Source organism: Dunckerocampus dactyliophorus, chromosome 20 (genome assembly GCF_027744805.1).
Source record: "Dunckerocampus dactyliophorus isolate RoL2022-P2 chromosome 20, RoL_Ddac_1.1, whole genome shotgun sequence".
Lineage (NCBI taxonomy): Eukaryota > Metazoa > Chordata > Actinopteri > Syngnathiformes > Syngnathidae > Dunckerocampus > Dunckerocampus dactyliophorus.
In genome coordinates this window covers 18,318,485-18,334,524 of record NC_072838.1, presented here as the reverse complement: position 1 = coordinate 18,334,524, position 16,040 = coordinate 18,318,485, and the positions used below count along the sequence as shown (strand labels likewise).

Genomic DNA, 16,040 nt, shown 5'->3' with positions numbered 1-16,040 from the left:
ACACTGTGTATGTTTAAGGCACTTAAATGAGGTATAAACATCACATTGGCTCAGACTTTTTTGATGGTTATTTAGGTTTGGGCTTGCTGCGCGGCTGTAAGACCAACACATTTTGACCTGTTAAAACAAGTCATTATGTGCACTTAAAGGCCATTAATATCCAATTCAAGCCATTACATTTCTTTTGGCAGGAGGTATTGGCTGTAACAAATGTAGAAAAAAATAAACTTAATTTTAACAACCACTCCTTCCTGGTGGGCAAGAAAATATTGACAAAAAATAAAATGCAATGGTCCAACAAATAAATTACAAAATGTAATTAAATTACAAATATTTACACAAATAAATACATAAATAATAATACATATACTGCATATTTTTGTCAGTCTCATAGTCCAGATAAAACAAGAAGAGTTCAAATTAATAAGTACTTTTAAATAGGCATAGTAAAAGACTAACCTTATATTTACAGTCTGGCGCTCTCTAGAGGCATCACACTAGAAGCGCGCCACTCGCGTCTTTCCTTGAGGTCAAAGGTAAAAACAAACATGGCGTCTTCCAGGAAAGCGACCGTGATGTTAAAGGCGGTGAAGAAGATAGCCGTCCAGTTTTGTCCTTTTGAGTCCAACGTTCGGTCGACGCGGTAAGATGTTTGTGTAAATATTTTAGCACGTTTTGTGTTGATCCTCAAACGTACAATTTTAGTGGGAACGGTGCTAGCATCGTTAGTTAGCTAGCTAGCATGGTATCGTACCCATTTGAACTACTTTGCTGTGTTTTTCCTCACTTAAATCAACTAGCAGCAGTCTTTGTGCGTTAGCTTGATTGTGTCGGTGTATTTTTTGTAAAAAAGTGTAAAAGTATCAGTGTATTTTTTGTAAAAAAAAAAAAAAGTGTAAAAGTATGTTTGCAAAAAATTTTGTAAGGGAGCAATCTCCAACTGCATGCTTGTATGTTGTTGTTTAAGTTGACGAATGTGTGCAACAAAAAACAACCGAAGCAAAAATGGCAGGCATATCTTATTTAAACTCCCGTTTTCTCAGACAAAATAAACGCAGAATACTGCATGTGGGGCCTTTCACTAACTCTCTACTGAGTCTGTAAAGTCTGTGCCTACATGACAATATCTTCTTCTGCCCGCAGGGAGTTCCTGTTCGCCGTGGCCTCGGATAAGGCCAGATCCACAAATTTAAACTGCGAGGTGATAACGACAGTCAAACATGACAAGTCAGAACCAGTAGTGGATGTTACTTACGGTAAGATTCGTCATCCTTGTTGTACACGTGTATTAATAGTTTTCAATAGAGATGCACCATACCTGTTTTTTCCAGACCAATTTTCAAGACCGATATGGTACTGATAACTTTTTATATCTACTTTTTAAAAAATTGGATTTAACTGTTTGTGCACACCAGGAGGCAAGAAGGACTGGAACAAATTAGGACCAACTGTAACTCGTCCTAATGAAATATCATGACATTACTACCACCACATCACTACTATCAGGAGAGCCAGAGGAAAGAGGGGGAGGAGCCACCTGGCGTGGACCAGCAAGGTGCACTGTATTCGGATACATGCTCTGAGCAGCTGGTGTGACGACACGGAGGTCCCTGACAAACCTTTTGCATGTTTCAAACGGCGCGGAGCTTGAGTTTCAGGTGGCTGATAAGGTTTTTTGTGTGCTCGATGGGGTTATTTCCCCCTCGTCGCAGAGAATTCGGTACAACGTCCCTCTTCTTAAAGTGAATGTTTGATTACAAATGAGCTCAGGGGAAGTTACGACGGGCCGTTAGCGTCACAGGCAGGAGACTGCCTTACTGTGGAATTCAGGGAAGAACATTTTCGCAGGGTGACGTATGCCTTAAAGTCATACAAAGGCCACCTCCCTTGATATTTTCGATTTTATGTGTTACGGCGCTGAACTTCTTTTTGCGATTCTCATTCCTCGTATGTTTTTTGCGCACATGTACGTCCATTCATGGGAGGTTCGATGATGGCCGTAGCTTGCATTTTTAGCAAACTAATTCAGTGTCCAATATTTTCAGTCTATTGTGCACCACTTGACGTTTACTCCCACTTAACTTTGGCCCTCGTGATGACGCCGCCCATTGTTTTCTAACGGGTCCTCCTCTTGTCTTCCTCAGTGGATGGAGAGAGGCTGGTGATGAAGGGCAGCAACCTGACCAGCAGCGAGATGCTCAACGCTTTTAAGGCCCGCTGCATGGCCAAGGACCCCCAGGCCAAATAATGATCGTGATGTGGATTTTACTTGTGTACATATCTAGATATTTATAATAAAATATTAGAGAGGCACGATATCTTTTTTCAAATTGATACCGATAACTTTCTGCTTCCCAAGACTGATATGATACCGATAACTGATAACTTTTTTATGTGTACTTTTTAAAAATTTAGATTGAACTGTAGTTTGTGGAGGTAAGAAGGACTGAAACAAATTAGGAGTTGTTCTTTTGTCCTAAATCAAATATGATGACATTACTTCTACCACATCACTACTATCAGGAGAACCAGAGGTGAGAGGGGGAGGAGCCACCTGGCGTGGCCCAGCAAGGTGCACTGTATTCGGGCACACGCTCCCGAGCAGCCGGTGTGCTGCTATGGAGGTCATGACAACCAGAGTATAGAGCAGAGGGAGTCACCTGGCGTGGCCCAGCAAGGTGCACTGTATTCGGGCACACGCTCCTGAGCAGCCGGTGTGACGCTTCGGAGGTCTCTGGCAAACTTTTTGCACTTTTCAAACGCCGCGGCTCTGGCGTTTCAGGTGGCTTGATAAGGTTTTTTGTGCTCAATGTTATTTTTGTATGTTTTATTTTTCTCCCCTCATCGTGGATCATTAGGTACAACATCCTTCCTCTTAAAGTTAATGTTTGTTAACATCACAGGCAGGAGGGAAAAAGGAGCCCTTGATTTCCTCGCCTGCACAGTACGGGTAATCTTGCCTCATTGGAGCATGTTTTGAAATTATCGATTATCGGAGCTAATTTTAATGTTAAAAATAATTATCCTAAACTCATAGCTGTGGCTGTAGGAAACCTGATGTGTTTTTTTTTTCTTAAAGAACTCCACAAGAGGGCGAGCTGCACGTGCGGCTTTACGTACCTGCGGCTGCTCACACCGTATGTCCGTCATGAGTGCATGGCGTCGGACTGGCTATGTGTCCACGGCCCCCCTCCTTCCTGGTTCTCACGACCTCCATGGCAGCACCGAGGCTTCTCACAAAACATGAGCGCCACGGCACCCTCGTGCGCTTTAAAATATCAATATGAATGCATGTGTACACTCGCTGTACTGTTGTTTACAGAGCAGTTTGCTCCTTACCGCTATGACAACATTGGTTGTGTTGTGCAATACAGTAATCCCTCATTTATCTCGGTTAATTGGTTCCTCGCCTGACCGTGATAAGTGAAATGGAATATTTTCGTAGTTAGCGAATGGGAAACCTGTTTATGACCGTCTAAATATGTTTTTTAAACATTATTAGAGCCTTCGACACATGAATAACACCCCTATAGTCACCTTTACACTCCTACTATCCAATATAGTAGACGTAATAGCGCAAAAAAGATAAGACACATGCAGGAGAAAACAGTCAAATGTCATTGTTGACTGATAATGCATTGCTTTCCTGATCAAATATGAACCCAATTCCAATAGTTTGGGGAGGATATTTTGCAAGCTATGACCTTTAGCACAGCAAGAGCTTTTGACAGTGCAGGGTAAAATAGTGCAAACCAAACAAATAGAGCACCTTTCACCCAGAAGTCTTTTTTTTTTTTTAATGATGTGTTGACTTAATATTTGTCTGTTCCGCGCATTGCGTCATCCAAGCTAAACCCCACATTTAGTGACTGCAGATAACATTCCTTTTTATTGGAATGTAAACATTACTTGTACTTGTTCAAGTCATAATATGTTCAATTACGCTCGTTTTAATCATGAATATTAACCATTTTCTAGAAGAAACAAGTGGCAAAAGACGCTAACAGCAATCTAAAGGAAGTAGCGGGCGGGGTTTCGCTGCTCCCTGCTATGACGCTGCGCGTCCTGATTGGCCACCACTTCTTTATAAACAGCGAGGGCCACTATAGCGGGCAAAAGACTTTCTTTGCACATTAGTGGGGAATATCTGAGTGAAACACTGCAAACATGGTGGAGAAATTTGTCGGGACGTGGAAGATGGTCTCCAGCGAGAACTTCGACGACTACATGAAAGCAATCGGTGGGTTGATTAACTTAAACTACACATTAGAAATACATACATTTCCCCACAGTGTATGGAATCCCCCTTGAAAATGACGTAATTCACGCACACGCACCAAGTTTGCTCTGAATGACCGTCGTGTCGTGGAATGAATCTGTGGTGGTGTCGCTGCCCAGGTGTTGGCTTCGCCATCCGGCAGGTGGGGAATCGAACCAAGCCCAGTTTGATCGTGACGGTGGACGATCACGGCACCGTCAGCCTGAAGACGCAGAGCACCTTCAAAACGTCCGAGATCAAGTTCAAGCTGAACGAGCCCTTTGACGAGACCACCGCAGACGACAGGAAGACGAGGGTACGACCCCCCCCCAGACCTTTGAGGCCCAACATCCACCTCACCGACGGTCTAATCATGTCTCCTCTCTGCTGCAGACCGTGTTCAGCTTGGAAAATGGCAAACTTGTGCAGAAACAGAACTGGGATGGCAAAGAGACGAGTATCGAGAGGGAGGTGACAGATGGCAAACTAATAGCGGTGAGATTCCTGTCCAAATAGATCGATTTCAACTTTGGTGCACTTTTACTGAGGGTGTGGCTTCTGGCAACGTTTTACTACACCACTATTAAGTCAACGTGGTGAAAAAAGACCTATTTTGTTTGTAGTATGAAATATTAACACATTTATGTTGCATTTTTCCATTTCTTGAAAGCGAGAATTAGTACATCAGACATGGAAACTATTCTAAAATGCTTTAATATGGAAATAATATGAAACAAATATGCATATAGGAAAAAACTAAGTGAAGCAATATATATATATATATATATATATATGAAATGGTAGCATCCTTTCACCTACCTTTTACTGTATAGTGGTTTTTAAAAATAATTAACTTAATTATATACAAAACATCAAAAATATTGGCTTACTCTTGTAGCATGTTTGTTATGATTATTCAAAATACTTCATTGTATGCGTAAAAACATATTTGCTTAACATATTTGTAAACATATAATTACATGTCATTGTCTTAGCTTCCTTTCGTATCCTTTTTATGAATATGAGCTTCCTTTGTGTCATTTGGATTCTGATTTTACTAAATAACTATGACATTCTATTATTTACGCTATAATTTCGATGAGACGTTTACACAATAATGAAATGTCATCATTCGTCATGGAAATAAAAATATTAGCTTCCTTTCACATGATTTAGATCATTTTACAAAATACTTCCACGAAATGATATATACTTTTATTATGATTTTAGTCGCCTTTTTATAATTTCGATGATAATTTTGCGCAAGAATTAAATGTAATTATTACCATTGAAAATTGAAATATATCAAATAAATACTAATGAATAAAATCTCAAATATTTTTAAGAAATGCCATATTATCAAGCATTTCCAATACAAAAAGTGAGAAATGTGTCGTGTTTGTCATGTTTCAAATGAGACACGATGTCCTCAAACTGAGACAAAGTGCTGTGGTTGTGACGACATGTGACGTCACGTGATAGTCCATCATTGTATGTTCCGTGTGCGTCCTGCAGAGGTGCATCATGGGAGACGTGGTGGCGGTGAGGACTTACGTGAGGGAGGCGTAACTTCTTCACGTGCCGCCGGCGGACGACAGGCTCAGTTTCATGAGAGCACTGAAATTTTCCTGTTTTTGTTTCTCCCCCAAATCCAAATTGTTTGCATTGGGAATGCCTGAATAAAAGTGATTTGTGAAAGTGGCGTGTGTTTGTTGGCACGATGAGCACATGGACTAAGTTGACTTCCTGGCTTTCATGAATAAATGATGTGTGGCAATTATTGTCCTAAATGGGAATCGCTGGAGCAGGAGAACAAAGAAGGTTCTCCGCTGTGCGAGGAGGCCCCGCCGGTGTGTGATACGTGCTGGCGGGGGCCCGGCCAGGAATGTCCACTAAGGAGCATCACGCAGAGAGGTCGGCGAGGGAAACGTCTCCCCCGCCTCTTCGTCCTCCTCTCAGAAGGTCAAACGTTTCCCACTGAGCGTCTAACTGGAAATGTGGAGAAAATTCCTCCGCACCCTGTTGGCCGCCGATCAAGTGGATTGTTCCGGAGTCCACTTTCTCAAGACGATAGCGCGAGTTGGGCCTAACGGGCCAAACAGATGAAGCAGGTGGACATTAGGACAATAGGACAGGAGCCGGTTGGGGGAAACAATCGCATAGAACAACAACAACATTATAGAAGTAAGCGCTCATGCTTTCGTGGATTTAAAGTGGGAGTCACACGATCGCCCACGAACTGCATCTATTCCCGCACGTGGGACTTTAAAGCGGTTAGATGAAGACAACATTTCCAATAAAGCAACCAATATGTGATTGATATGGAGGCTTTCTACTTGAGCTTCAAATACGGCACTCAGCCCTCCCATTTGAGGCGTTCAAAGTACTTCCGCAAAGCCCGGAAGTTGGAAAGCTCATGTGTCCAAATACTTTTCCACCTAGTATCTGTCTAAATTCCATTCAATTATTCAAACATTTTTTAAATTCTATTTAAATATATGTTGTTATATTATTATTATTATTTATCATAACATTAAAGGTAATTATTTTAAAAAATCTAAGAATGTAATTGAATTTTAAATTACATGTCAATTTTTTTACTTTCTACATTTCTAAATTAAGTTAATTAATTCAATGTAATAAAAAATTTGAAACACATTAATTTAATTGAATTTTATTTTTTTTTAATTATATTTAAAACATTTTAACATTTTTCTAAATTTGGAAATTAAATTGGATTTAAGTAAAAAAAAATTACTTAAATTTTTTTATTTAATTTAAAATACATTTTCAGAAAAATGTAATTTAATTTAAATTAAATGTAAAATCACACGTTTACATATTTAATTAAAAAAATGTTTACATTAAATTATATGAAATTCAATTTTGTAAAAAAATAAATAGAATTTTGTTTAAAATTATATTTTTACATTTTTCCAAATACAGATGGATTTAAGTAGCAAAAAAATATTTATTTTTATTTAATTTAAAAAATGTCCGAAAAATATAATTGAATTTAAATTAAATGTAAAATTACATTTTTTAATTTAAAAAAATCTACATTAAATTATATTAAATTATAATTGTAAAATTGTATAATTTTTAAAATTGTATTTAAATTAAAATTACATTTTCTGAATAATTGAATTGAATGTATTTAATTTAAGCATAGCATTTAGGAATGACAACTTGTTTTGCAAAAGTATTTGGACAAAACTTCAGATTTGTCAACCCGGGGTGTCCAAGTACTTTTGCATGTATCCAGTTCCCACCGTGCTTGTGCTTCTCGTGATGCATCTTGTTGCCGTGCAGGTGTCGTGGGCTTCGGTCCTGTTTTGTTTTGAAGTATTTTGCACCGCTCCCGTAAATTAGCAATCAAAAGATGTTTTACCAAAAGAAAAGCATTCACCATTTAGGAACTACAGCCCCCATTTGCAGTTCTCAAAAGTAACTGGACAAAATGACACATTTGTCAACCCGGTGCGTCCAAGTACTTTTGTTTCTTTGTAGCATTTCCAGAACACTACTGCGTCACGTGACCCCAAAGTTCACATCTGCTTCATGTTGACCCGCAGGTGCAGTGGCATCACCTCCTTTGGATATCGGTGGGGGGAGACGAATCGGACCTCCTCCTCCCCAGTTGTTTGGGAACCGTTTACAACCGGGAAGTCGGAGGGAGACTTAACGGGAACCCGGTGGCGTTTTCTCGAAGCGGCTACGTGCCAACCACGCGTCCCTAATGTTTTGTCTGGTGTTTGTCCGTTTTGAAGCTTTATCAGGACTGGAGAAGGAAGGTGGCGATCTTCCCGTGAAGTTTCAACAGGCAAAAACAGGGAAGCGGCACAGGAAGGAGGGCGATAGCGAGAAGGCCACTGGAGGGCTGACCCGGTTGCAGCTGTTTAGCGATCCGATTGGGATCTGCATGCGTATTCACAACACCGCCATCTTGAAGCCGTGCAGTATGACTCCTGAGCGGCGCGTACGGTGTAGGCGTATGCGCTCCATCCTGACTGTACTTTGGTTGTCTTGACAACACGCGTCCTAATGCACAACATCTAGAAAGCTCCGCTTGACGCCCTTCCTCCGCTTGTCCTCAACTTCGCTCCACGTCTGATGTCTGACATGCGGAGCAACAAGACACGGAGCGTCCAGAGTGCGGCCCGGGGAGGCACAAGGGGCACTTTAATCATTTTTCCACGGCACATTCGGAAAATACAATTACAAAAAAAAAACAGCAGAAAAGGGTGAAAAAAGAGCAAACATGCATGATGGAAGGAGAAACACTTGAAGGGTTGATTCAGTATGCGGCCCTCGGTGGACAACGCTTGACCGTGGCCCAGCAAGGTGCACTGTATTCGGCACACGCTCCGAGCAGCAGCGAAGGTCTCTGGCAAACCTTTTTGGACTTTTCAAACGCCGTGGCGCCAGCGCTTCATGTGGCTGATCACGTTTTTTGTGTGTTCGATAGGGTTTTTATTTCCCCCTCAGCAGGAGCATTTGGTACAACGTCCTTCCTCGGAACGTGAGCTCAGGGAACGGTACGACAGGCCGTTAACGTCACAGGCAGGAGAAAAAAAGCGTTTTTTTAAAACAAAAAAGATATTTTGAATGTAATAACGGGATTTGCCGATATGATGTCAGAATTTATTGATATCGGCCCCATAATTATCAGTCCGATAATGATCCTGCACCTCTAAAAGAAAGCAAACATCACGTCGACTACCTTCATTCATTACAGCAAAAAAACAACTGCACTAAGATTTTATTTGAGCAAAAATGCTGATTACGGTCGTCCCTCGTCACTTTGCACTTCCAATTTTACGGCTTTGCACATTTTTCAAAAAGATATTCAATAAATATATGAAACAAATCCTGCTGTTTCGGGTCTGAATCGGCCAATAATTAGTCAAGAACATGTGCATATTGAATTCTTTTGTTTAAAAATGCTAATTAAGACCACGAAATCAGATCATTTTGTAACTGTGTAAAAAAAGGCAAACATAAGTTGCATTTAATGGAGTTATTATTGTTATTTTCATGCATTTGTATTTATATTTGTAACTTTTTTCATTTTAAAACTTTTGTTAAAATGTTTTTAATTTTAGTTGTATTTATTTATTGTGATTTTTAGCTATTTTTTTGTGTATTTATTATTACTGTATTTGTAATACTTAAATTAAATTCTGTCAAACACTGACCACTTTGGGGTCCCGACCCACCGCTTGAGAATCCCTTCTTTAAAAAAAGCGAAACACCTGTGGTATTTCATGTAGTTATTGTTATTTATATTTGTATTGATTTATTATTTTCCAAATGATGTGTTTTTGTATTTATTTATTGTTATTTGTGTTTCTTTTTGGAGTGTATAAATGGAATTGAATGGAGTTTAATTAGCAAAAGAGCCCCGCCCCACCAGTTGAGAATGCCTGCTTTAGCACACAAAAAGGAAAAAAATCCTCTGTTGTGTTGTTGCTAGGCAGAATTCATAGGGCTCAATCATCCGCTGGAAAACAGGCGTAATGCTAACCATGCAGTCTACGTGATTAGCACGTAGCTGTGCATGCTTGGCCTTGCAGCTAACGGCGACTGCTAATGAAGTCCTGGCGCTGCCTCGCAGTTCAAAAGGCTTGTTTACAAGATATAACAAGCCTCCATCCTGTGTCTTAATGGCTTCACGGGCTGACGGTTATCTCTCCAATGCTGGGAAGTGGCAAAAAGTGTGCATGAGGTCAACTATTGTTTGTGTGATAACGGTGTCGGAGGTCAAGGCCGCGCTGTCTCGGTCCCCGGCGTGCTTTTAGCGCGCTTTGTTTGCCGGGATGGAGGAGAGGTTTGCAAAGAGAAACTGGAGAAGTTCCGTTCTCTCCAAGCTTGCAGGCGGGCCGTACGGGAATAAGAAAACAAACATCTCTGCATGCTCCAAAGTCACTCGGTTCTCTGTGAAGAACACAAAAGAAGGAACACGTGAATAAACACCATCCATGGCGGCGACGCCGCGTCCCATCTGGCAGATATACATGCTCGCACATGGCAAAGATCAGCTCTTTCTCCCTCCTGCCGCAGTTGACCTCCTCCAGATGACACATGTCCTCGCGGAGGAGCGCACAAGATCAAGATTGTGATGACACGCGGCAAAATAAGCCAACACTTCCTGCTGAGCAACTTCTGTTTTCTCAGCATCGGCATGTTGACTCGCACACAGCATCCGATGCTTCTTGGGATCGGCCATTGTGTACCATTTGTTTGTCTAGCCTCACTTTACAGATGGTGCTTCCCTCCCTGGGAGCTGGACCGCTGGACAGGAACTCCTGCTGGGATGATGGGAAAAACACAGGTTCCTGCGTGCATGTTCCAGAGTACACATACATACTGTACTTATACGTGTACTGTAGTGTGAAAAGTACACATACATACTGTACTTACACGTGTACTGTAGTGTGAAAAGTACACATACATACTGTACTTATACGTGTACTGTAGTGTGAAAAGTACACATACATACTGTACTTATACGTGTACTGTAGTGTGAAAAGTACACATACATACTGTACTTACACGTGTACTGTAGTGTGAAAAGTACACATACATACTGTACTTATACGTGTACTGTAGTGTGAAAAGTACACATACATACTGTACTTATACGTGTACTGTAGTGTGAAAAGTACACATACATACTATACTTACACGTGTACTGTAGTGTGAAAAGTACACATACATACTGTACTTACACGTGTACTGTAGTGTGAAAAGTACACATACATACTGTACTTACACGTGTACTGTAGTGTGAAAAGTACACATACATACTGTACTTACACGTGTACTGTAGTGTGAAAAGTACACATACATACTGTACTTATACGTGTACTGTAGTGTGAAAAGTACACATACATACTGTACTTACACGTGTACTGTAGTGTGAAAAGTACACATACATACTGTACTTATACGTGTACTGTAGTGTGAAAAGTACACATACATACTGTACTTATACGTGTACTGTAGTGTGAAAAGTACACATACATACTATACTTACACGTGTACTGTAGTGTGAAAAGTACACATACATACTGTACTTACACGTGTACTGTAGTGTGAAAAGTACACATACATACTGTACTTACACGTGTACTGTAGTGTGAAAAGTACACATACATACTGTACTTACACGTGTACTGTAGTGTGAAAAGTACACATACATACTGTACTTACACGTGTACTGTAGTGTGAAAAGTACACATACATACTGTACTTACACGTGTACTGTAGTGTGAAAAGTACACATACATACTGTACTTATACGTGTACTGTAGTGTGAAAAGTACACATACATACTGTACTTATACGTGTACTGTAGTGTGAAAAGTACACATACATACTATACTTACACGTGTACTGTAGTGTGAAAAGTACACATACATACTGTACTTACACGTGTACTGTAGTGTGAAAAGTACACATACATACTGTACTTACACGTGTACTGTAGTGTGAAAAGTACACATACATACTGTACTTACACGTGTACTGTAGTGTGAAAAGTACACATACATACTGTACTTATACGTGTACTGTAGTGTGAAAAGTACACATACATACTGTACTTACACGTGTACTGTAGTGTGAAAAGTACACATACATACTGTACTTACACGTGTACTGTAGTGTGAAAAGTACACATACATACTGTACTTATACGTGTACTGTAGTGTGAAAAGTACACATACATACTGTACTTACACGTGTACTGTAGTGTGAAAAGTACACATACATACTGTACTTACACGTGTACTGTAGTGTGAAAAGTACACATACATACTGTACTTATACGTGTACTGTAGTGTGAAAAGTACACATACATACTGTACTTATACGTGTACTGTAGTGTGAAAAGTACACATACATACTGTACTTACACGTGTACTGTAGTGTGAAAAGTACACATACATACTGTACTTACACGTGTACTGTAGTGTGAAAAGTACACATACATACTGTACTTATACGTGTACTGTAGTGTGAAAAGTACACATACATACTGTACTTACACGTGTACTGTAGTGTGAAAAGTACACATACATACTGTACTTACACGTGTACTGTAGTGTGAAAAGTACACATACATACTGTACTTACACGTGTACTGTAGTGTGAAAAGTACACATACATACTGTACTTACACGTGTACTGTAGTGTGAAAAGTACACATACATACTGTACTTACACGTGTACTGTAGTGTGAAAAGTACACATACATACTGTACTTATACGTGTACTGTAGTGTGAAAAGTACACATACATACTGTACTTACACGTGTACTGTAGTGTGAAAAGTACACATACATACTGTACTTACACGTGTACTGTAGTGTGAAAAGTACACATACATACTGTACTTATACGTGTACTGTAGTGTGAAAAGTACACATACATACTGTACTTATACGTGTACTGTAGTGTGAAAAGGTGAAAAGGCCCCCAAAGCTAATAACTTAGCAGCAACAACTTGCAATGAGAATTTAGCAGAATTGTTGTCATTCAGCCACATTGGAGGCTTTTCCTTTTGAAGGTCATGCCACAGCATCTCTATAGGATTCAGGTCAGGACTTGGACTAGACCACTCCAAAGTCTTCATCCATTCAGAGGTGGACTTGCTGGTGTGTTTTGGATCATTGTCCTGCTGCAGAACCCAAGTTGCTTTCAGCTTGAGGTCACCAACATTCTCCTTCAGCACAACTCATGCTTCCATTGATCACAGCAAGTCTTCCAGGTCCTGAAGACCATCACACTACCACCACCATGTTTTACTGTTGCCATGATGTTCTTTTTCTGAAATGTGGCCAGATGTAATGGGACACACACCTTCCAAAAAGTTCACCTTTTGTCTGGTCAGACCACAGAGTATTTTCCCAAAGGTCTTGGGGATCATCAAGATGTTTTCTGGCAAAATGGAGACGAGCCTTAATGTTGTTTTTGTTCAGCAGTGGTTTTGGTCTTGGAACTCTGCCATGCAGGTCGTTTTTGCCCAGTGTCTTTCTTATGGTGGAGTCATGAACACTGACCTTAACTGAGGCAAGTGAGGCCTGCAGTTCTTTGGATGTTGTTGTGGGGTCTTTTGTGACCTCTTGGATGAGTCGTCGCTGCGCTCTTGGGGTCATTTTGGTCGGCCGGCCACTCCTGGGAAGGTTCACCACTGTTCCATGTTTTGGCCATTTGTGGATAATGGCTCTCACTGTGTTTGGCTGGAGTCCCAAAGCTTTAGAAATGGCTTTATAACCTTTTCCACACTGATAGTTGTGTTTCAAATCACTTTTTCACACAGGGCCATGTAGGTCTGAACATTTTTTTTCCTCCCTTAAAAATTAAAAAGTTTCATTTAAAAACTGCATAAAGGGTTCAGTTGCGTTGTCGTTGACTAATATTTAAACGTGTTTGATGATCTGAAACACTTTAGTGTGACAAACATGCAACAGTAGAAGAAATCAGCTTTTTCTCACCACTGTAGCTTTCATTTGGCCGGTTTCAGCATAAAAATGGAAACAGCACACAACACATTTTTGTTGCTGTAACAAATGTAACGCTCAAGACGTCCATTTTGCACTCACACCTCATCATCAATCATCAGTAATTCTGCCTAGCAACAGAACATGTTTGTTGCAGCAGCACCTTTCCTTTTTGCTGGTTTCAGCTCAAAAATGTAAACATAGCGCAGGTTTTTTTGTAACAAATGAATGCAACTTTCGTTTTTTTTGCTTGCAGATAAAAAGTGTATATATGGATATATTCAAACCGCATTTTCCCTGAGAATTCTGCCTAGCAACAACACATACATTTGCTGTGGCATTGTCTTTCATTTTCACTGGTTTAGTGCTAAAGCTATAGGCTTCATTGATGTTTGCACAATGAAGTCTTCTTAGCAACACGTAGTCACGTGACCTGAAAACGTCATATCCGTGCAAGTTGCAAGTTTTCTTCAGTTTTGAAGTGAGATGTATCATTTTGGGCGGATTTTTGCCCTTTCTGGACTAAAGGACTTCCTTCTGCTGCGGCCTCAGCTTATCCCGCAACAAGCGCACTCATTTGGAGAAGCCCTGAAGAGTAGAAAAAGCCTGTGTCAGACTCTTTCATCTCAGCGTGAAATGTGAGTGGGACTAATCCAACTTGAGATGGTAAAGAATTTGGACACAAGGTAAGTCCCACATGTCCAGACTGTGACCTTTATCCCCCCTTCCAGGGCCCGTCTGTGGATTTTAACACAAAACGCCTTCAGTAATGAACACTCCCATCACATGACAGGACGCGGGTCACCCGCTGTCGTCCCTTTCTAATCTTTGCGTGGAGTTTTTAAAGCAGTGCATGCTTGCGCAAGGCAGCAATCCAGCGGGGAAAGCAGCCTGGAATCCAGCCAAAGCTGGTTCCCAGTTCCCACACGAGAAAAAACGTGTACGTTTGGCCGAGGGCGAGGAATTCAAATTGAATAATGTGAGGTGTGTGCCATCTGTGTGGGACATTTGTGTCAAGTGTGCCTAAACGCCACGAGACGGGAGAAGGCGAACGTTTGAAACACTGCGAGGCGAAAATGTGATGGTTGCGTAACTCGAGAGTCAACAATCCATAGCCTGACGGTGAAACATCCCTTTTTAAAATAGACTAAATAGACAGCGATGGGGTGACTTAGTGTCCTTGTCCCCTTTAGTGTACGTCTGCAACCTCTATAGACATAGCAACCTGCCTCCGCGTGACCTCCTTCATGACACCGTGTGAACCCTGCAAGTCAGACCGCAAACACAAACGTCCATAGGGAATACATCACGTTTGCGTTCGACTGAGCCTATCCGGACGCCTGCATCGGATATGAGTGACTTGGAAAGCCTCAACAAAGCAAGTTTTGTGCGATAATAAATGGACACTTTGTTGCCATCAGGTAACCTTGCGCTGACTAGACAGCTAGTCTGCATACAAGGAGGGTTTTGCATTGAGGCCTGCTTGTGTGCCCAACAAGGAGCATTTATGTACATTTCAGTGTAAATCCTCCGCAAAACAACGTTGTTCTTCTTTTGCAGGGAAAACACAGCTTGTAGCGCACCTTCTTGCACAGCCACATGAGAGAAGTCTCTTCACCTGTGGGCGAACTTTGCCCACCTTGCGCCACCGGCAGAGCACACGCTCCCCTCCACACTGGCTCGGTTCTACGGAGGTCAGCTTTTATTACTTTTGCTCATCGATGGCGTCTGTCCACAGGGGGGGTGGGGGTCGGGATAACGTTCATTGGCGTCCGCCTCACTGGCTCCATTCACAATCGTTTAGAGCTGGCATACCTAACATTTAAGCTACACAACACTACGCCAGCCCAGTCAGCAAATACACACATCCCACTGAGAGAAAAGGACAGAGAGGCCAATTGGCATCATGTTGACGAGTACCTATTGACAATATACATACAAATACAGCAAAAACAAATGCATATATGTCATACTGTGGGGGTTTGCCTGTTTAGCAATAACGGAAAAAGCTATTTGACAGGCATAACAAATGCATTGACATTAGCAGACATCTGCTACCCCCTGGTGGTCAAAATTGGAAGCTGTTCTGTTAAGGCCATTACGGCCGTTCAAAAATAAAAAGATGAAGTTAGCTTTTTTTATTCTAAGGAATAAAAAATACTTAACTCACAAAAAAATCGTGTCCTGTTTTAAATTTTAATTAACTTAGAAAAGTACAGCCGGGCTTCGGAACGGAACATACCATGTTAACAAAAAGCGGGGGGTTGTACGTTTGA

The 16,040-nt window shown here is 41.0% G+C and overlaps 2 protein-coding genes across 2 annotated transcripts; both read left to right on the top strand.

The window, feature by feature from the left end:
- Window positions 1-528: 528 nt before the first annotated feature.
- Window positions 529-3,742, top strand: mrpl53 (mitochondrial ribosomal protein L53). The gene is made up of 3 exons (XM_054764466.1): window positions 529-643; window positions 1,144-1,256; window positions 2,145-3,742. The coding sequence occupies exons 1-3, from the start codon at window positions 549-551 to the stop codon at window positions 2,246-2,248; spliced, it is 312 nt and encodes a 103-aa protein (XP_054620441.1). The 5' UTR covers window positions 529-548; the 3' UTR covers window positions 2,249-3,742.
- A 351-nt stretch (window positions 3,743-4,093) lies between these two features.
- Window positions 4,094-5,956, top strand: fabp4a (fatty acid binding protein 4a). The gene is made up of 4 exons (XM_054764465.1): window positions 4,094-4,240; window positions 4,399-4,574; window positions 4,652-4,753; window positions 5,774-5,956. The coding sequence occupies exons 1-4, from the start codon at window positions 4,168-4,170 to the stop codon at window positions 5,825-5,827; spliced, it is 405 nt and encodes a 134-aa protein (XP_054620440.1). The 5' UTR covers window positions 4,094-4,167; the 3' UTR covers window positions 5,828-5,956.
- Window positions 5,957-16,040: the final 10,084 nt, after the last annotated feature.

What these genes read in the sequence shown, in the direction of transcription:
- mrpl53 (XM_054764466.1), top strand. Translation starts at nt 549, where the DNA reads ATGGCGTCTTCCAGGAAAGCGACCGTGATGTTAAAGGCGGTGAAGAAG. An exon ending in TCCAACGTTCGGTCGACGCG is followed by an intron (nt 644 to 1,143) that starts GTAAGATGTTTG and finishes TTCTGCCCGCAG; the next exon opens with GGAGTTCCTGTTCGCCGTGG. An exon ending in AGTAGTGGATGTTACTTACG is followed by an intron (nt 1,257 to 2,144) that starts GTAAGATTCGTC and finishes TGTCTTCCTCAG; the next exon opens with TGGATGGAGAGAGGCTGGTG.
- fabp4a (XM_054764465.1), top strand. Translation starts at nt 4,168, where the DNA reads ATGGTGGAGAAATTTGTCGGGACGTGGAAGATGGTCTCCAGCGAGAAC. An exon ending in CGACTACATGAAAGCAATCG is followed by an intron (nt 4,241 to 4,398) that starts GTGGGTTGATTA and finishes GTCGCTGCCCAG; the next exon opens with GTGTTGGCTTCGCCATCCGG. An exon ending in CAGACGACAGGAAGACGAGG is followed by an intron (nt 4,575 to 4,651) that starts GTACGACCCCCC and finishes TCTCTGCTGCAG; the next exon opens with ACCGTGTTCAGCTTGGAAAA.